This window comes from Notothenia rossii (genome assembly GCF_949606895.1).
Source record: "Notothenia rossii genome assembly, chromosome: 8".
NCBI lineage: Eukaryota > Metazoa > Chordata > Actinopteri > Perciformes > Nototheniidae > Notothenia > Notothenia rossii.
This window is the reverse complement of record NC_136906.1, coordinates 8,137,938-8,159,978: the sequence shown is the minus strand read 5'-3', so window position 1 is coordinate 8,159,978 and position 22,041 is coordinate 8,137,938. Positions and strand designations below refer to the sequence as shown.

The window sequence follows — 22,041 nt, the reverse complement described above, 5'->3', positions numbered from 1 at the left end:
CTACTATCTTCTCATAATATCACCCACCTGCCTCTGCTCCATGATTTATTCAACTTTTCTTTTGTTAACTAAAATATCCCTAATATGCCGTTTGGCTCACTTTCTTCTATGGTTTAACAATGATTCACAGTATCACATTGCGATATTGTAGATATCGCGCCTGTTGTCGCCATTTTCTAATTTCTTCCCCATGTTCTGCCAATAAACCATGGGAATCACAAGAGCCTCATCTCTGTGTGGATTGCCTTACAATCAGCTAACATCATTTGTAGCTTTCCAATTTGTGTGACAGCAGACTCACTTAAACCAGGGTTGTGGTCGGATAATCCAAAAATCAGCTCCTAACGTCTAACCCTATCTCCTATTCCTTGACCTCTGAGTGAAACGTCACAGGGTCAAGGGATAGTGGATAGGAGAATTCAAAAGGACTTAGGAGAAGAGACTGTGGTGCTTTAGGGAATCCGACTGCACTTTCACTATCTGACGTGTTTATGATGCGCCAGCGGATGTCATGAATGTGCGTCTGCTGCTGTGGGGAAACTATGGAAACTACAGTTTTCTACAGTGGACTACAACATGGATGTTTATTAAGAACGAGGGACTACTTTGAACTCATCTAGAGACTCTGCACCGTGCTCTGATGCTGTTGCTTTATGCTTTATGAACGTGGACAACAGAGAAACATATTCTTCATGACCAAAGTTGGAATTGAAATAAAAAAGGAAAGTGAAACTTTTGCTCGTCACCCTCTCCCTCCGGTCCACATTAAAACAAATGATCGCAATACGTATGATTGTATGAAAAGATCTTAAAATCAATACAAATGTATTTATTATAAACGTTAGTCCTTAACACCTATCACTGTGTACATCCCCATTCAAACATATTTTAAAAGTTGAACAAACCCCACACAGCTCAGTGAAATGTTGACTTTATTTGATCATTTCAGTAAAAACTAACGTTCATATTTCTCTTTTTGATTATAATACTGATGAACGTTCAAAACAAAGCACTTTGGCAACTTACCACATACGTTTTAAAATGCTTAATAAGCACCGTAACTTTCGTGATATAATTTCTCCTTCATAATCGGTTGTTTCCGTGAACGGCCGACTGTTGTGTGACGGCAAATGCTGCGGCTGCAAGGCATTGTGGGGCAGCACTTTCTCCTCTCCTTTCGGTAAGGGAGGTCCAGTGGTTCCTAAGCTAAAGGAGGTTATAAAGGAAGTTTGAATCCTCCTTTCCTATCATTCTAGAGAATTCGAACGGCCCTTATCATGGCTGCCACTGAGGGACTTCCGGGTCATTTCACTCCGTTAGGAAGGTTCCTAAGCTAAATGGACTATCCGACTTCAGCCCAGTTCAGTCCGACAAGGAAGATGTATCAGGATTTCAAAGCAAGCAGAAACCTACAGAAAAATGAACACTTACAAAATGTAACTCTCTGTGTCTTTCTCCAAGGTGTTGCCAGACTATTTGAAGGCGTTGCTGAGCGTGGTTCCTCAGGCGAAGGCGAGCGATCAGCATCTGCAGCAGATCGCCAGACTGGCTGCTCTCCAGCACCGTGCCAAGGACACTGTCTACCTGCCCACCTTGTAAACACACTAAAGACACACACACACTTCTTTTCCCCCTTCACTATCAGTGCAGTGAGGTTTCCATTCAGTTTGACGATCCTGAACCTATTTACGCTTTCACAAATGTTTTAAATACAATCTTTACCACTGCCTCTGAGTTATGACTGGTGTGTGTTTGTGTGTGTGTTTTAAGGCGTGACGTGCAGGAGTGTGTGCCTCCACAGTTCTACAGCAAACAGGGCTCCCAGCACTGGCTGAACATGACGACTCAGCACATGCAGCAGGTGCAGCCCTTAAACCCAAACCAGGCTCGAGCACAGTTCCTCGGTAAGACCACCGCTAAGTGCTTTTGTATATCTTGGAAAGTGTGTTCCGTGGACTCTTATATTATATATCTGATTTTGATTGTTCATCAATTCCACACAACTAATCAAATCTGGTAAGAAGATATTTAGAAACATTTGACAGACAAAAAGATAAGATAAGATGGAACTTTATTTATCCCTGTGGGGAAATTCAGGCGTTTATAGCAGCGTTAAAGTAACTGTCGAAACAAGATTTCACATTCTAATTCTAGATGATGTTTTTCATTATTAAAAGTGCAGTAAGTTAGTTGCATTGGATATAATGCTGCCGTATTAAAAATAATATCCTGTTCTTTTTCCTGCCCAGGTCTGGTGAGTGCCTTCCCCATGTTCGGCTCCTCCTTCTTCTACATCCAGAGCTGTAGCTCCGCCTCCATCAGTGCGCCGTGCATCCTGGCCGTAAATCTGAACGGGCTGCACTTTCTCAACAAGGACACTCATGTATGTCACCATCACACTTTAAACATCCACTCAGACACAAGGATCCAGCTTGTGTAATGTTGCATGCTTCACATTCCAGGAACAGCTGGAAAGATATGCTGGCAACAGAGTGTGTGTAACAGAAGGAATTTGAAGCCCTTTTTCGACATCGTATTATTTACACTATTTAAACCATAACCCTTTAAAACAAAGCCTTGGCTCCCCCTGTTGGTTGTTCTGTTCACTTCTGCTTATCATAGTAAATCTTGTATTCTATTTGTTTTGACTTTAAATACCTGTGCATAGCTGTCTGTTTATGTGTGTAAAGGTTTATTAACTGTTAGTGTGTGTACTCTAACATTTATTTCGTTTTATTTGTCTGTATGTAATTAGGAGGCCATGGTGCGTTTCCCTCTAAAGGAAGTCCAGTCCACTCGCACTCAGAGACCAACTTCAGGCTCCAGCTATCCGTACGTGGAGATCATGATAGGAGACCTGCTCAACCAGCGAATCACACAACTGCAGCTAGAGCAGGTGTGTGTGTACGTGTGTGTACGTGTGACCAAATATATATTTGTGAGACACAGACACAGAGGGAGTCGATAAAAAGAGCCACTGTTCTAATTTGTATATGCAATGATTTTTAAGCATTTCACTCACCTTCAATACTTTGTGTGTGTGTCTGTGTCTGTGTCTGTGTGTGTGTGTGTGTGTGTGTGTGTGTGTGTGTGTGTGTGTGTGTGTGTGTGTGTGTGTGTGTGTGTGTGTGTGTGTGTGTGTGTGTGTGTGTGTGTGTGTGTGTGTGTGTGTGTGTGTGTGTGTGTGTGTGTGTGTGTGTGTGTGTGTGTGTGTGTGTGTGTGTGTGTGTGTGTGTTTTTTCAGGGCTTGGAGCTGTGTCGAGTCATCGCCATGCACATGGAGAACATGTTATCAGTCAGAGACAAGAGACTCACTTTGCCACCAAGTGAAATCACCCTGCTGTAACACACAAGCACACACGCACGCACGCACGCACGCACGCACACACACACACACACATACATGCATACAATCTTATAGAAATCCCACCTCAATCTACCTCTATTTTAAAACAATAATATTTTGTTATGATGACGTAATGTTTCTGTCGTGAGATTAACGAATGGCGTCGATGCTTCAACCAAAGATGTTCATCTACATTAATCTATACAATATCAAAGAAAATCAAAACATTCCAAATCTGAATTTCACAAAGCCAAACTTTTTATCTTCAAATGGCTTTTTAAATATTCTTATTTGAGAAGCTGGATCAAGGGAATTTGGGGGTATTTTGCTTTAAAATAAGATTGAAATGATCACACCCACAGCAATTACATAAATTATAAAATATATATCTCCAGTGTATGTACAGACCCAGTTGCGGACTGGCCATCTGGACGTTCGGGACGAATCCCAATGGGCCGGTACTGAAGTGGGCCGGTCGGATGAGTCACTAGCACGGCCCCCCGACAATTTACTAGCAGTATTTACTTGCGGTAATGAGGTGGGCCGGCAGTACCGAAGTGGGCCGGTCGAAAGTCCCGGGCTGATTTTTAGTCCCAGTCCGCCCCTGTACAGACCTGTACATTAAACACAAATACAACTGAGTTTAATGCATCCATGTGATAAAGAATGAATATCCTTTCAGACCAAAATCAAGAATGTTTTTAGTTCGACACTTTTAGCCAAAACTATTTAAAATGTTGTCTGCCATGGCTGCTTTAAAGGAGATTAGCATAAAGGGTAGGAACACCTGGGTTGGCTCTCTACAAAGAAACTGAAGTGTGTAGCAAACCTAAGTATAACCTTTCCTATTTATTCATCAAGAAGATATTTTATTTTTTTATAATGATGCATTCTAAATGGCAAGCAAGAGAAGGCAGCCCCACATACAAGGTTCTTCCCTCATGAAATCAAGAGAAAGACATATTTTGGCACACAGTTAAAAGCCACATCGCTGAATTCTTTGCACTATTTAATTAGATTATTTATACAATGTATATATGTCTTGTAAATAGCTGTTGTACATAACGAATGCTTATGAATAATGTTGTACATTAAAGTTTGTAGCATAAACAATGTGTTGTGTTAAACAGAACAATAATTGTGTTGCATTCTTATATTTCTTTATTAACTTGAGGGTTGTTATAAAGGAAGAAAACTCTTTATGAAACACACACAACTTTTCTTTCATATAATTAGATTTTTGTATATAAAATCTATCAATAATAAGATTATTGTTAACCCAAAAATTCGAATTAGTTGCTATAATTGCTTTCAAATGGTTTATTGTTTTTACTATATGAATTTAACGATTTGTATTCTTCTTTATTTCAATTTTCTCCACTTTATTTGTAGTTTTACAAATGTTACGGTTGGTGAGCTGAGCCGTGTGATTTTTGTATTTTATTATTTTTGTATTTCTCTGCACAGTTCTGGAGATTTTAAAGAGCTTTTCAAATAAAGCTGTATTGTATTGTATTATATAAACCATAAATAATCCTTTTGATAAAGTCGTAAAATATAATTGGGTAAACAGAACTTGTCTCTTCTAACTTAAACTAGCTTTTTACTGTGTGTTAGCTTCATTTTATGTAACGCTCTCCCCGTTTAACGCATCATATTGACAGTTGTAAATGGAACGTGTATCCGGTGCGCTCCCTGCTACAAACCGAGCACTCCCTCTCCGCAGCTCCTGTCTCTGTGGGCGGTTTTTGAGTAAATTGCTCAAAGATTTCTTCACCCTCATTGGTTAACAACAACGGGTCCGTGTGAACCGGGAAGAGGAGGGGGCTGTGGTCAAAGAGAGAGAGAAAGAGAGAGAGAGAGAGAGAGAGAGGAGGGAGGAGAGAGCCGCAGCAGCAGCAGCAGCAGCAGCAGCAGCCCCGCTTTCAGCCTGCTGCATGGGGCTAGTCGGTTAGCTTAGCACCGCCTCTCCTGAACAACGGGTTTGTTACCTCCGTGTTTGCAGTTCCGGCTTCAAGATGATGAAGTTTCGGTTCCGTCGGCAGGGCACCGACCCGCAGAGAGAGAAGATTAAACAGGAGCTGTTCGCCTTCAACAAGGTAAAGTAACGGGACGGTGGAGAGAGAGAGAGAGAGAGAGAGAGAGGGAGGCAGAGAGAGTGAGGGAGAGAGAGAGGGTTTCCTCCTCTCTGCTGCTCCCCAAAACTATTATCTCAAAACGGGATTGGTTTTCTAACTGGAGCACTCTGCAGCATTTGCTCCTCTGTCTCTGCCTGGTTGCAGCTTGAGCAGAAAAACAGCTATTTAGTGCAGGCTGGAGTTGCTTTGTTGATGTGTGTGTGTGAGTGTGTGTGTGCGCGCGCGCGCGCGCGCGCGCTTGTGTGTGTTTGTGGGGTTCAGTTGTTTTCACAGCGTGTTAATTGGCTTTCACCCAAGCGAGGCCCGCGTTCAAAGTGAGCAGCACCAAGAAACTTATCTCTGCAGACCCTAGCATGACTGTAATTAACAACCACACACACTGACAGCCATAGGTGTCATTTATAGTGAAGACATGTCTCCACCACTTTTTGAAATGGCTGTTTTTGTCCCTATTGCTATTTCAAAGCACGATTTGTTAAATCTGTTTCGATCAATGGCTTGCACCAAGAGATTACGCTTCTATAAAGGTTATTTGCACCATAAGAACACATGAAAGGCAGTGTAGATATAGAATACACCACTGTGCATTGTCATTTGCAGCTAGCCTATTAAACAATAATCAAAAACATGCATGCACTGATCAGTATCTTCAAGAAATCATGACTAGTTTTCTTTCTATTCTTGATAATGATTGACTCTAATCTCAAAGTTATCCATTCATTGTATTGCTTATCAATTGTATTTGTTGAAGACCCTTTTAAAATCTTCTGACACCCCACTATTTCTCAATCCAAAGTGATGCCCCTGCTGACAGGGATCATCATCAGGCTTCACATTAACAACACTTCAGTTGTGTTGCAGCAGTTTGAGTTGTATGTGTGAGACATGTTTGTATATCAATATCAATATTCAGGTATTGAACATGGCTGTCAGTGTGCTGTTTCTGCAAAGCTTACAGGAGTGTATCTTCCTGGTGCTGAGAGCTCTTCTTGTTTCAGTGTGTTGGGATCTGTGGGTGAAACCATGTGTGTCAGATGTAATGCTCCCATCACCAGCTTGTGTACAGTAAACTTCAGCTTCCTGAAGCTTGAGTTAAAATTAGCAGACTTTACTTCTTCCTCACTTGCAAGTATTCATCAGTTCATCTTTCTGTGAGCAAAATGCAGTCAACTGTATCACTGTTGCTAAACTGGTGTGAGCTTAAATGTAGGTTACAGTCAATGGATTGTGTTGATGGTTGTGCATATTAAATCTGAGCTGCAGACGGTCATGTTTTTGTTCATGATGGTGTGCATGTTACCACAGGGTCTACACTTATTCACTACAGTGCAACAAGCAAAGGTGACAAAAACACACGTTCTTGCTCAGGTATAAGATAACAAAGGACTCTGAACTGAATGTACTCAAAGTATTCAAATAAGGTAAAAACGAGTTATCTGAAAGACATTACTTCACGCCTTGTTTCAACAAGAAGCTGTTTCTGTTTATTAGTCCAACGCTTACAGAAGATCTCGTCATATCAATCCAATTTGAAGACTATTTACTTTAATCTATTCCAAATTAAAGTAAAATAAAAGGCAATATATCTAAAATAACAAATCAATGTGCATTTCAGTTTTTAATGTCAGCATTAGAACTGGAAACATTAGGAATAACACCACAACATCCTTTCTGTCCTTTTGCCATGTATTAAGGTTGAAATTGGTCTTTGTGTTGGGAAGGTGCAATACACATATAATCAATATTCTCCAATGAATACATTAAACATTCAAACTAAATTAAAATGCCTGATTTGGAATATAATGAGTATAAGGTACGGATACTTGGTATACGTGAACAGTTTGTTGTGTTTAAAATCTGTTATCTCCCACCTCCGGGGTGAGCCCTGCGGTGGCCTTGAACTCGGGTTAGGTGAGGCCGTTGTCCGTCTGCAAAGTGTGTCTCACTCACACAGTGTCTCACTCCCACAGTGTGTCTCACTCACACAGTGTCTCACTCACAAAGTCTGTCTCACTCACACATTGTGTCTCACTCACAAAGTGTGTCTCACTCACAAAGTCTGTCTCACTCACAAAGTCTGTCTCACTCACACAGTGTGTCTCACTCACACAGTGTCTCACTCACAGAGTCTGTCTCACTCACAAAGTCTGTCTCACTCACACAGTGTGTCTCACTCACACAGTGTGTCTCACTCACAAAGTGTGTCTCACTCACAAAGTGTCTCACTCACACAGTGTGTCTCACTCACAAAGTCTGTCTCACTCACACAGTGTGTCTCACTCACACAGTGTCTCACTCACACAGTGTCTCACTCACAAAGTCTGTCTCACTCACAAAGTCTGTCTCACTCACACAGTGTGTCTCACTCACACAGTCTGTCTCACTCACAAAGTCTGTCTCACTCACACAGTGTGTCTCACTCACACAGTGTGTCTCACTCACAAAGTCTGTCTCACTCACACAGTGTGTCTCACTCACACAGTGTCTCACTCACACAGTGTCTCACTCACAAAGTCTGTCTCACTCACAAAGTCTGTCTCACTCACACAGTGTGTCTCACTCACACAGTCTGTCTCACTCACAAAGTCTGTCTCACTCACAAAGACTGTCTCACTCACAAAGTGTGTCTCACTCACACAGTGTGTCTCACTCACAAAGTCTGTCTCACTCACAAAGACTGTCTCACTCACAAAGTGTGTCTCACTCACACAGTGTGTCTCACTCACAAAGTCTGTCTCACTCACAAAGTCTGTCTCACTCGCAAAGTGTGTCTCACTCACACAGTGTGTCTCACTCACAGAGTCTGTCTCACTCACAAAGTTTGTCTCCCTCACACAGTGTGTCTCACTCACAAAGTGTCTCACTCACAAAGTCTGTCTCACTCACACAGTGTGTCTCACTCACAAAGTCTGTCTCACTCATGTCCAATATTTGTTGGAATGTCAGTGCCCATTATACATTTGACAGAGTTTTACAGTTGTGTTTTAAACAGATTATATGGAAGTTGACTGAATGGTGCATTGTGTGTCAAGTCCTTGAACTGTTTGTTGTGCTGTGAACACACACACACACACACACACACACACACACACACACACACACACACACACACACACACACACACACACACACACACACACACACACTTAAAGGTTTGGCACCAGCTGCCACCACTATCAGTGGTGGTCTCTCAACAGGAGTGTTACTTTGATGTGTGTGTGTGTGTGCTTACGTGTGTGTGTAATCAGACCGGCACTCTAAAGAAACAAAGAGTTAATGTTTGACCTCATCTCTGAGTTCCAAGCTAAATACCTAATTTCCATACTTCTCGGACACAGGGGTCCTCGGCTACACTTTAAAGACCCCCTCGACCTCTTTTAAAGTGGGTTAGGGTATCTCTGTCGTCTACAAAGTTCTGCTGCTCTTCCTCTGATGATCTGAATGATTTCCCAGCTGTCCCGCCGTCTCCTCCTGACACAGGCCAAAGGAAAAACTGTGAATTTATGTTAATCCCATTTTACAAAGTCTGAAACAAAGTATCAAATAAAACGCTGTCGCCCTCAGCGCTTCCCTCTAACTTTATGAAGGGAGTCCTCCCTTTCAGACGCCCCACCGACTCCACAGACGGACAGCATGCACTCAGACGGGGTGTTAAACACATCTGAGCATTTTTATTGTCTTGTGTCATCTCTGTTAATGTCTGTTTGTTTTTCCCACTCTTTCTCTTGTAGACTGTGGAGCATGGGTTTCCTCACCAGCCCAGTGCTTTGGCCTTTGACCCCAAACTGGAACTTATGGCCATCGGGACAAAGTCAGGAGCCATCAAAGTGTATCCTTTATTATCATTCAGATCATGCATCTATCAAAGGGTTTTCTGGGCCATCAGTCACAGTAAGTTTTGGCGATACGTTGATATTTATCACTAATCCTTAGTTTACTAATATGGCATTTAACTGACGCTTTGTCCAAAGTGACTTGCATACACTTAAATACCGGAGACATCCCTATGGGAGCAATTCTTGAAGTTAAAGGGGCCCAATAAGGCTCTTTGTGGTTTCCCTTTCCTATAATGTGTAATATAGGTTTTTGTGCATGTAAATGGTCTGCAAAGGCTAGAATCCTAAAGTTCTCTTCCACACACACTAAATAGAAATACGATTCCTGTAAATGATCATAATAAGACCCTTTTTATTATCCTACCCAAGGACACTTCAACATGTTGTGTGTCAGGGCCTTGGGATAAAACCACAGACCCTCTGATTGGTAGACACCCCCCTGAGTCACAGCCCCATGACATACAAAGCATACAGGATTTCTTAATCTGAATCCTAAGAATTATTAATGTTTGAACAATTAATCAGCTTGCAGTCCAGAATCTTAAAGTAGTTACACTGAATTAATCAGGGCAAGCGTGTCAGAAATGAGCCGGCACAAGAAATGAAATATGCACCAATTGATTTATAGAGGTTTATGTGTTTTCAGATAGTGAGAATGTATTGAGAGCACTAACAGGAAATAACAAACTCCAAGCCCCTGAGATAACCCCTGAGCTGTGGCTCGTGCGGAAACCGATTTTCTTCCGTTTCTGTCAGTTAACATCTTTGAAGTGCCGCTCTGTTTATCTGCACCTCAGCTCTGCAGTGCAGCTACTGTAGTGGGAGGGGAACAGAAGTCACTATTCTTACTAGTCGAACTTTTTTCATGTTCTTTAGTGTAAGGTTTTGTCTGTTGTGCAGGTTGTAGGAAGACAACTTGTGATGCTTTCAAATACTGTCATTCAAATCCGTGGCTACGCAAAGGGTCGACACTATTTATAGCTTTTTGAAGCTCATATATCTGATGTTGGTTTTTTGGCTTTCATGATGCCGTGTGTGTGTGTGTGTGTGTGTGTGTGTGTGTGTGTGTGTGTGTGTGTGTGTGTGTGTGTGTGTGTGTGTGTGTGTGTGTGTGTGTGTGTGTGTGTGTGTGTGTGTGTGTGTGTGTGTGTGTGTGTGTGTGTGTGTGTGTGTGTGTGTGTGTGTGTGTGTGTGTGTGTGTGTGTGTGTGTGTGTGTGTGTGTGTGTGTGTGTGTGTGTGTGTGTGTGTGTGTGTGTGTGTGTGTGTGTGTGTGTGTGTGTGTGTGGCTTTACTGAAAAGCACTTAGTTTCCTCTTAAAATGGGAGTATCAGGGAAAAGTTTAGTCACTTTTTTTTTTTTACATTGTGGGTTTTACTTTAATAGTTGGTTTGGTTTAATAAGGTCTATTCCTCTTTTAGGTCATAGTAAGATTGTTCTCACACAAACTAAATGTCAGCTATCTTAGATCTTGTGGTTATTTTTAGAAGGGAGTCTTTTAGGGGAAGCAGCATAAGTGAGTATAAACCAACCTTTAATTTCAAAGAGAAACTAGAAGGGCACTGGCATGCTCATAAGATGGAGCCTTTTCTAGAGTTGTGAAGATGTCCTTTCGACTTTGTTGTGTTCATGGCCTTTAAGTCTATGAGTGGAAATGGTTTTGCCACAAAATAATAATTCAGAGCAGTTTTAAGGGTTTTTAAAGACAAAGAAAAATATGTAGCGGTTTTGTGTTTGGTTCCTTTGTTTGCTGTGTGAGCAAGACTAACAAGGATCTGGAGAAGAAGTTCCCAAATGTGTTTTAGAGTTGAATGAAATCAAATGACTAAATCTCGCAATGTTGACGAAATTGAAACGTAATTTGTTTATCCACCCCTGGTTTTGATCTGCTCCAAAATTGATTGCGTTCTGCCGTGGCCAAAGGAACACCTTTCCACCAAGTTTCATAAAAAAATGGGCCATTGGATTTTCCATCATCCTGCAGACAGACACACTGAGCCGAAAACATAACCTCCGTTGCGGACGTAGTTAAACTGATTTCCTAAATTGTCCTTTTTAAACACCAATTACCTTTTGCTGTATGACTCACAGTACTTACTGAAGTAGTGTAACCACACAGTTTCTCTCTGCTATTGACATTTCGGGTGCACTCTCTTTCAGTGTACCTCCTGTACAAAGGTTCAGATAACATGATCAAAAAGGGGGTTTGTTTACCACTTGTCTGATCATCTGACTGCTTGTGTTTTCCTGCCCTGTTGTACTCTGATGTAAAACTGCCATGCCTCCACATCACTTCAATTACGTTTAGTGAGTAAAATGTTATTAAAGCCGACTATAGGGACTGCTGGCCAGAGCCATGAAAATGAGACCAATGCTGTGTCTCAATTGCGTACCTCTCTACTTATATGTGCTGTTTTGAGTGCTTAAGTGTGTCCCAATGCGTATTATGGAAAATAAATGATGAGTATGCTGGATGATGCACTCTTTAAAAAGTTGAGTGTGAAATGCTGGACACTTCTTACAATCAGCGATCACCAATTTTGATTCGTAACATTAGCTACGCAACTAGCCGCGATTGCAGTTGCTAAAGTTAACGCAGCTCCAAACGGATACAAGTTTAACCTTTGTGTTTTCACCTTTTCAAAGGTCACCTATTATACTGTTTTTCATCAACATATTATAGGTCTCAGATATATAAAGAACATGTCTCTGAAGTGTTTTGCTCCAAACACCAAACAGATCATTGCAGCATTACCCATAATCCCCTCTGTTTCAGCCCTGTTTCAAAAGAGCTGATTCTCTGTCTGTTACTTTAGATAAAATAAGGAGCCCCTCCCCACGCCCCTCTGAGAGAGATTTGGTTAAAAAGAACAAAATGTGCTCTAGGAGGAGATTCAGGTGATAAGGTGGGGTGGGTGGGGTGGGGGGGTTACCTTGGTTGGTGATTGGCTAATGGTTACACAAGCCAAAAAAACGTTATGACATCATAAAGTGGCCAAAATCTGATCAGCTTTTTATAGAAATGGATCGGGACAAAAAGAGAGAGAATATTTGTTCCTGAAACTTTCAGAGTCTCTTTCCACAGAGGGGACACATGTTGATGTAGAAGAGACATGAACAAGTGGATTTTGCATAATAGGTGACCTTTTAAGTAATGTGCTACTTTACTGGTGTCGAGAAGTAGCCACTGTTAATTGTATAGGGTCAATCGAGCAGTCTGTAATGATGTTGTACCGCAAACAACTGCTGCTAGCTAGATAGCAAGCTAGCAGCAGCTCACTTCTGGTAAGGGTACAGCATCCTTGTGCAATGTGAGACCTGGTTTAAATCCACTCATTGCACAAGTGTCTGTTTACAGTGTACGACATGGGAGTGTACTAATGGGAAATATCCAAATTGAGACACAGCGCAAGACCCAGAAACAAAACAACATGTATTGTCATTACATAACCTATTTGGCAGATGTTTTCAACACTTAGAAGTAATACCAGAATACCCACAAGGCATCTTTTATCGTGCGGTCATCAGTGGGAATCCAACCCCCTGCAGTTTCATACTGCGTCTGTTGGAGCAACACAGAATAAGAGAAGAGTAAAGCCGAGCTGGAAATGAGGTTTGGTTTGGCTCGTGAGATGCATCGCAGCAGCAGAGCCATCATTTAGCTCGTCAGTTGTGTCAGAAATTCCAGCAGCTTGGATCCTCACGCTCCGTCCACATGACACGAGCCTCTGATGTGTTATTGATCCCGCTTTATCTTTTTATATGGCTGCCAACTGTCATTGCTACCATGACGTCTTTTGTGGTTTATAGCAGGCTAAAAGTCAGCTGCTTTGTTGTTTTAGGTTTGTTAGTTTCTTCTCTCGGTTAATGGTCATTGTTTTTAGAAAATGAAGTTATTTAAAAGCATTTGTTAAGGGTGGATGTTGTGCTTGCTTGTCTCCCTTGTTTTATTTTTGTGTCGTGTAGTGCAGCTTCAGTAGAGGATGTATGAACACAAACAATTCAGTGTTTCAATCTGAATTCATGTCCATAGCAAATGTGTATGGTTATTTAAAGGGGCCCTATTCTGCTCATTTTCAGCTTCATATTTGTATGTAGTGTCTCTACTGGGACATGTCTCCATACTTTAATGTCAAAAAAGCTCTTTATTTGTCTCATACTGCCTGTGCTGCAGCACCTCTTTTCACCCTCTATCTGAAACCAGAGCCCAGTCTGCTCTGATTGGTTAGCTGGACGGGCTCTGTTTTGATTGGTCAACCTCTTAGAGATGTCCCGCCCCTTAGCCTATCACGTACAATGTGTTGGAGCGTTAGCCAATAGAAGCACTAGTATTACATAGCGATGTGTTATGGAAATCACAATATCTCAATCTCAATCTTTATTTATTGATATAGCGCATTTGAAACAACCTCAGTTGACCTAAGTGCTGTACAAGGAACATAAATAATAAACCAATAATTAAAAACAAGCTCAAAAGCACGATAACTATAAAACATATAAAACCACATATTAATATGGACTGGTGCAATATCCAAATGGCACTAGGAGCAATATTTGGCTAAGATTTAAATCTGAATGAAGTATTGTGGAGGTGCTGAGAAGTCCCGCCCTACAAACTGTATTCTATAGACCAGGGGTGTCAAATTCAATTTCATCACGAGCCACATCAGCATTATGGTTGCACCCAAAGGGCCGGTTGTAACTTTAAGACTATATAGAAATACATATATAAATATTTTATATAAAATAATGTATTGCATTACTTCATTGCCTCTGCATTGGATTATTATCGGATAGGGTTATAACTTCATAAATAACTACGTCTGAAAGAAGAAGTCAAGGGCAAATAAGTGCAAGTCTCTTCAGTGAGAGTGTCACAAAATTATTTAAAAAGAAAAGCCATATTCTGAAAAAAAGGAACAATTTCCCCAAATAAATCTGAGAAACTCAAATTCTAAGAAAAAAAAAAAGTCAAATTTGAGATGCATTGTGGGACATGTAGTTTATGGACATCGTGCTTCTGTAAATCGGCATGTAACCGTATAATAAACATATTACATTCTTTCAGAGCTCTTGCGGGCCACATGAAATGAAGTCGCGGGCCGGATTTGGCCCCCGGGTCTTGAGTTTGACACCCCTGCTATAGACTATAAACAAATCTTGTACAAATCCTCCTAAAAAAATCATTTCACAATATCAGCCAAATCTTCAGCCTCTCAGTAAGTTTATTTGTTCCAGTCAATCTGTTTGAAGGCATTAATCAGAGTGTGAGGAAGGCTGGATGTGGGTAATGTGTGCTGATGCATTAGCCTGGTGTGAATGGACTCTTTGAGATGCAGCTTTAAGAGAGAGAGAGGGGCCGGTGGTACCAGGCACTCACACCCAGAGGAGATGGATGGAGGGAGGGAGGGAGGGAGGGAGGGAGGGATGGAGATAAACAGAGAGGCAGTGAAGACAGGGGAGTGTAAAGGAAGGGGAGGAAAAATAACTCGACTACACGTCTATACCTACGACTTCAAAACGACTGATACAGCGAGTCATCCTGTTTTTAACAAGGGCCCAGCTGCTGTTGGAATTTGTAGGAAAGCCTTCATGTATACCACGGGGAATGTCTGGAAAGATAACTAAAGTTTCTTGTTTGACACATTTATTGCATCAGATTAGTTTCATTCAGAGGAGACCGTTTGAGAGATAAAACAATCTGTCGTTGAAATCCTCATAGCTCTTGCAAGCTGTTGTAAGAGTTGCTTTGTTTTTAGGAAGTCTGGGACCAAAAGTGTTTGGTGCCTTAGCAATTGAAAAATTTATGATTTTGATAATAGATTTTCTAAATAGTTAAGATTTGTTCCTGTTGTTTGACTACCATACGAAATTCAATATTACTTTGAGATGTTCATGCATCACAGCAGTTCCTTTTGCAACATCAACAAGGTCAAATGTTTAGACAAGAAACAAGGGAAACCGACATTAACATATTCAAACAATAACTATAGACCCTTGATCGTACATTTGATCTCAATACATTGATTTGCAGAGACAATGTCTAAACCTCAATGTTTTTCTCAAAGGATTGACCTACAATATCTGGGCAGCTTTTTTTTTATTAGTGGAGCAGTTATCAATGAATTAAACCTCTGCTGCATTGCTCTTAACAAACTTCAACTCAATTCTGTTCCAAAAACCAGGTTCGTTTGCCTTAATTTAGAAAAAAAACTATCTTTTGTGTGTGTTCACATTCCCTGATAATCTCTCAGACTCACTGACTTGAGTTTGACCTAGACATGTTTGCCAGCATACCTGCCAATACTGAAAACACACCACACACACCACACACACACCACACACACACACACACACACACACACACACACACACACACACACACACACACACACACACACACACACACACACACACACACACACACACACACACACACACACACACACACACACACACACACACACACTCAGTGCCAGATGTGTGGTTGGATTCTGACACACACTGACGCCTGAGCCTTGTACAGTATGAGCAGTAGGAAACAGAATTCTGAAAAAAGGTTTGGGACAAGTTGACGTAGAGTTTATTTACTTTATTACAAAAAAGTTTGAAATTGAGTTTGAACTTCTTCTGCTCTTCGTCTTTCTACGATGCCCCTCGTTCCCATGTTCTCTTTTTTGCTCGAGTTTCTTTCTCGCTGCATGTTTATGAAGGCAGAGTCATATTACGCTCTGAGAGTTTCAGCTTGGACCACAGACTGGGGCTCAGCAGAGGGAAGGGGGACAATGCTGTGTGTGTGTGTGTGTGTGTGTGTGTGTGTGTGTGTGTGTGTGTGTGTGTGTGTGTGTGTGTGTGTGTGTGTGTGTGTGTGTGTGTGTGTGTGTGTGTGTGTGTGTGTGTGTGTGTGTGTGTGTGTGTGTGTGTGTGTGTGTGTGTGTGTGTGTGTGTGTGTGTGTGTGTGTGTGTGTGTGTGTGTGTGTGTGTGTGTGTGTGTGTGTGTGGAGATCATGTGTGGGGGTGGCGGGGCGATCTTGAGGAGTCTGTCTCCTGTCGAAGAATGCGTGTTGCGCTGCCCTGGGTTAACCCTCCCTCTAAGTATGTGTGTGTGCAGATTTGGGTGAGTAAGAGCTTTGTTGCTGAGTCTAGTCTTAATAAAGGAAGCTTTTGAATCGGTTTCCAAGACGACCAGCGCCGTTGCCGGGGATGAGAAGTGCTCGCGGGCCTCGGGGCATTAGAAGTCTGCAGCTCAGCACATCAGAGTCTGTGGGTCCAAATCCATCAGATGTGGGTTCCAACGTCAAATGTCCAATTATCTTTTTAATGAACACTTGAATTCATGAAGGCACTTGCAAATGACAAGCTGGTGCTAAATGTAAACCATACTTTGCATACGTCATTGTATGTTTACCTCTTTACAAACTTACAAAATGTAGATCTTTGGTTAGATGACTAGGAGAATGGTTATGAAAACAAATGATACACTCCTAACTAAATGATATCAAGGTTAAATGTAATTCAAACACTTCTACAATGCTTGTTTAGGAGGTAAACTATTGTTTATCTATTGCTGTCTGGTGGACTATATTCTGTTCCAGAAATTATTGCCTAAAAGATAATTTTATCATTTTAAGACTTTTTTATGCCAATCGTTTATTACTGGCATAATAATGCAAGTATGCCTTTTTTAAAAGCCGTTTTATTTTTGGAAGGATTTTAGCCAGGCATGTCAACATAACAGACAATTTCAAGGTCAGCAAAATGGATCAAAGTCCCGTCCTTACATCAGTTGATTCAGGTAATTTATTTACACACACACACACACACACACACACACACACAAGCACACAAGCACACAAGCACACACTGAAACATTGGGCTTTGACTTATTCCTGCTGAGTCATACTGAAACTCTGTGACGCTTCAGTATCAGCCATCAAACAGCGACAGGATGAGCTAATATATACACACACACACACACACACACACTCACACTCACACTCACACTCACACTCACACAAACACTCTCACACTCACACACACAAAATCACACACACAGGCAGAGCTCTGATTCGTTTGCTCAAGCTGACAGCTCCCTCTGTCTGTCTGACATCCTGTTGGACACACACACACACACACACACACACACACACACACACACACACACACACACACACACACACACACCAGAATCAGGAACAGGTTTTAAATAATTAACTTAAATAAACTAGAATATTTAATACAAAAATAAGAGAAATTTAACAAGAAATATAAATACTCTTTACGGATGATTGCTAAAATGTGTTTCTCTGTAACATCAAAGACTCAATTTTTTATTTGATATTTGATTGCCTTTTCTTGACATTTCTGTGGCGGATGAACAGTTCTGAGGTCAGTGTGGCGGAGCACTGCGGGCTGATGGCACACTGCGCTGTGGAAGCTTGATTTAATAAACGTATGAACATCTCTGGACTTTCACTCTCTGAGTCTTCCCCTTTTTGCAAGGTCACTGCAGGGACACTTATAACATTGCATGAGAAATGATAAGAATACAAATGCACCCTTTCATCATGTCTTTAGTTCTCATGGTGGCCTCAGCAGTCGACTCTGGCAGCTGTTATCGCTTAATTTAAAGTGCCTTGAATTTGTTTATCCATTCTCAAAGTGAAATATATTTTGTGGTGAAAAGGGTGAATTCCCCTGTGTTTGTTTGTTCCACACAATCCCCTTTCAATTCTGCTTTAGCCACAGCTATTCCTGACCCACAATGCAGAGCTTTTGACTTTTACATAGTGACATTAATTTGTTTTCATGTTTGCTTCAAACTGTGGTCAGTATTAAAGAAAACAACAGAAAACATGTTGTGCATGTTATCGGCACTGCTTTGTTGTTTGCAGTAACAAAAGTAATTATTGAATGGACGGTAGCACTTTAACTGAACTGAAGATGTTCTCTGATAAAAATAACATCCTCTTTCTCCTCACCCACACACTGCCTGCTCTCTTTCTTAACTTTCTTTCTTTAAAACACTTTCCTCTCACTGCTCACTATTCCTGGTCTTTTTCTCACTCCTACCGTCATGTCTCTCTCCTTTACCTCCCACCTTTTTTCCCTTTTACCATAACTTTATTCCTCATTGGTATTCCTGGAGATTCACAGGACCTTTAAACTCTCCCTCCTCACCCTTTCTCCTTATTATACTCTCTGTCTAACATCCATACTGGTCTACTCACCCCCACACCTATACACACACTTACAGATGAATGTGCGCACACACACATACACACACACACGCCGGTCCCGTTGGCAACAAGTCATGGGTGTCTGTCTGCAGGAATAAAGGGTGTGTGGTCTCACCGAGTCAGACGGAGAGGCTAACGGGGGGGAAAAACATGAACCCATCTTGTTGAATTAGCTCAGTAGGGATGGGTGGGAGAATAAAAATGAGTAGAAAGTCATTGTAACTTGGTTCTTTCAAAGCTAATAAAAGGTCTATACTTTGTAGTTTGTATTTGGCAGTGACTTTGACATAAGTAAAATATCTTAAAATCTACCTGCACTTATCCACCTCGATTTTGATCCAGCTAAATGTGGATTTGATCTTGATTAGACTTTCTTTTTAAAACAAATGTTGGATCATTTAACTTGACAATAATACGTTTACATGGTGGTGCTTTGAGCTGAAGGCTAATAGGCTGATGTTTAGGTATAATCTCACCCTTAAATATGTCTTTAGCGTCATAGCATGCAACGTTGGCCACGAAGCTTAGGCTGATTTAATTGTCTTTGGTTTTGCAGATATTTGGTTGTAAACTGAAGAATTATGCAAGTTCACATTGTAATTTGATGATGTTGCTGAAAATCGAATGAATGAATTGATCACCAAAGTGAATTAAATGTATCATGAGGGGACCATGAATGTCTGTACAAAATGTGAATCCATCTCGGTCCAATCAGACATTTCTCCTCTTGAACTCTTAGGAAAGCTTACATTAGTTGATGAAATGTTTCTACAAGCAGTTTGAACTAAATGTGAAACTCATCAGATGGCCCATAAAAGTTGCTCAACCTTCTTTCACAGTCCAACAAGGCAGGAGGGTTTAACTAAGGCTGAATGTTGCCAGAACAAAACCCTGACCCTCCCAGATTGGGAGGAGGACCAATGTTTGGGGGGGGGGGGGGGGGGGGGTGCTCAGATTCCCAGTTTCTAACATCATGGTTAAACACACCCTCTTCAATCACTGCATTAATCAAAACCCTTGCGATTCATCCTCTGGGGACCATGATCTTCTGTGTACTTATAACTCTACAGCCAGGTTTATCTCTAGGTCTGACTTGTCCCACGTTAGGGGAGAGTGCATTGAGGGAGTGGGACATGACAAAGAGTGTGTGGGGGGTGGAGAGGTACTAGTTGACGTAGAGACGATCCTCTAGTGGGTGGGTGGAGTTGTTTGGCTTGTCTTGTTGTCGACTGTCTTTTGCCAGAGTTTGTGATTGTGTGTGTGTTGCTATGTGTGTAGGGAAGAAAGGGAGTTAGAGAAAATACTCGACTTTTGGAAGTTTCCAGCAAAAACAAACTTAAGTTGTTTGAAGTCTCACTTGTACAAGGTTGTTCTCCTCTGGGGTCTAATTGTCTTTCTGTGTGTGATCAACCTGCACATCCATCCTTGGATCTACTGATCCGTCCTTCCTGTGTGTGTGTGTGTGTGTGTGTGTGTGTGTGTGTGTGTGTGTGTGTGTGTGTGTGTGTGTGTGTGTGTGTGTGTGTGTGTGTGTGTGTGTGTGTGTGTGTGTGTGTGTGTGTGTGTGTGTGTGTGTGTGTGTGTGTGTGTGTGTGTGTGTGTGTGTGTGTGTGTGTGTGTGTGTGTGTGTGTGTGTGTGTGTGTGTGTGTGTGTGTGTGTGTGTGTGTGTGTGTGTGTGTGTGTGTACTGTGTCGGCCATGGAGGACAATGCCCTCTGTTTGTCTGTATTCAGACCGTGAAATCGCTTTATCCTTGCTAACGCTCTCTCTCTGCATCACCGGGCAATCGCACTTCTGTGTGTGTGTTTGAGAAAGACAGTGATTCAGTGATTATGAGTTACTGTCGGCATCCATTGTGTGCAATTCAGGGCAAATCTTGCTATGTCACACTGCATGGTTTTTCTTGCACATTCAACAGGTCGTTCATGGACTTAGTGTTGATTTCTTGTTTTTCTGAAACCGTTACGCAACTTTGTCAGCAACACCCGGAACATTTATTACAACACTGTCTCATCCAAACACCGTTTATACTCTTCTCTTTGTTTGCCCTCACCACTTGTCTCGCTGCTTTATGGGTGTCTGTGGTTCTTTTTTATTAATGCTTTAAATTTTAATCTTCAAATTGAATTGCGTAGGCTTGTGAATTACTGCGTTGAGTCACTGTTTCCAGCTCCAGTATTGACCGAACTGCCTGTGTGTGTGTGTGTGTGTGTGTGTGTGTGTGTGTGTGTGTGTGTGTGTGTGTGTGTGTGTGTGTGTGTGTGTGTGTGTGTGTGTGTGTGTGTGTGTGTGTGTGTGTGTGTGTGTGTGTGTGTGTGTGTGTGTGTGTGTGTGCGTGTGTGTGTGTGTGTGTGTGTGTGTGTGTGTGTGTGTGTGTGTGTGTGTGTGTGTGTGTGTGTGTGTGTGTGTGTGTGTGTGTGTGTGTGTGTGTGTGTGTGTGTGTGTGTGTGTGTGTGTGTGTGTGAGCCGTGGAAGAAGCCTCTGATGTTCTTGGCGGGGCATCCTGAGAATTTGCAGCACTTCCTTTCATCTCTCACTTCTGTCTTTTATGCACATTTCGGCTTCTCTTTCAGTGACGGATTAAAATAAATGGCAATCAGTCCTTGATGATTTCAATCGGACGTGTAATCGGAACAAGTCAAGAGGAATCACTGCCAATTAACATTTTAAAATAAACAGGAGTGTTGCTCTGATTATTATCACGCTAGAGTCATGGCTCTAGGGTTGACGGATGCTGGACGGACACTTTGATCCAGACGGAAATGTTTGAACAACTAGGATTTCTTTCACTTTCAGCATGTGTGTGTATACTTGTAACGTTAACTTATTTTCACATATTAGCAATTGTGTGTGTGTGGCGACTAAACTCCCAATAGTCCCGTAGAGGCTAAATGTGGCTCTGTTATGCGTTTCCAAGAAGAGTGTCTACTGAAGTGGTTGTTCACGATATTTATTGAATAAAACAAACAATAGCTAATATAAAGGTCAACAGAAAAATACAACAGCCAGCTCCCCCTCATTGTCTTTCCATGACAATGAGGGTGACTAATTACGACTGTGTGGGTTGTAAACAAATAAGGATGATGATAATAATAATATAAATAATAAGCAATAGCAAAATAAGCATTTTGGCTCCTACAGTGTGTATCAGTATTAAACTAGGGCTCTGTATTAGCAAGAATCTGGTGGTACTATTTTAAGTAGTTTCATTTACCACAGACCCCATAACATCATTGCAATGTCAGCCACATATATTTGCATGTAAATTATGAATACAAAAGTCAACACAGTATCCCAAAACATAATCTCCCCACATTGTGTGTATTGATTTATTTGTTTCTCACTTATATTCAATATTGGGGATGTGGGGGAGGGGAATGAAGGTTGACACACTTTAAAAGTTGTTGTAAATGCCCACTATTATTGAGGACTTGTATATTGGCCTAATTGCAGATCCAATGGGGGAGGGAGCTTAACACACACA

The 22,041-nt window shown here is 41.5% G+C and overlaps 2 protein-coding genes across 6 annotated transcripts in view; both read left to right on the top strand.

Moving 5' to 3' along the window:
* The window catches only part of myo15aa (myosin XVAa), a 60,461-nt gene extending 55,977 nt beyond the window's left edge, over positions 1-4,484 (top strand). For all 5 annotated transcript variants that reach the window (XM_079644496.1, XM_079644493.1, XM_079644495.1 and 2 more), the window contains 5 exons: positions 1,462-1,595; positions 1,771-1,904; positions 2,250-2,383; positions 2,756-2,896; positions 3,245-4,484. In XM_079644496.1, coding sequence (XP_079500622.1) covers positions 1,462-1,595; positions 1,771-1,904; positions 2,250-2,383; positions 2,756-2,896; positions 3,245-3,346 — 645 coding nt within the window. In that variant the 3' untranslated portion in view covers positions 3,347-4,484. The remainder of the gene's footprint in view (positions 1-1,461; positions 1,596-1,770; positions 1,905-2,249; positions 2,384-2,755; positions 2,897-3,244) is intronic.
* Positions 4,485-5,208: 724 nt separating this feature from the next.
* Positions 5,209-22,041, top strand: part of llgl1 (LLGL scribble cell polarity complex component 1) — a 49,198-nt gene continuing 32,365 nt past the window's right edge. Inside the window, 2 exon segments of the mRNA XM_079644406.1 lie at positions 5,209-5,445; positions 9,216-9,313. Of these exon segments, the coding sequence (XP_079500532.1) occupies positions 5,365-5,445; positions 9,216-9,313 (179 nt within the window). The 5' untranslated portion in view covers positions 5,209-5,364.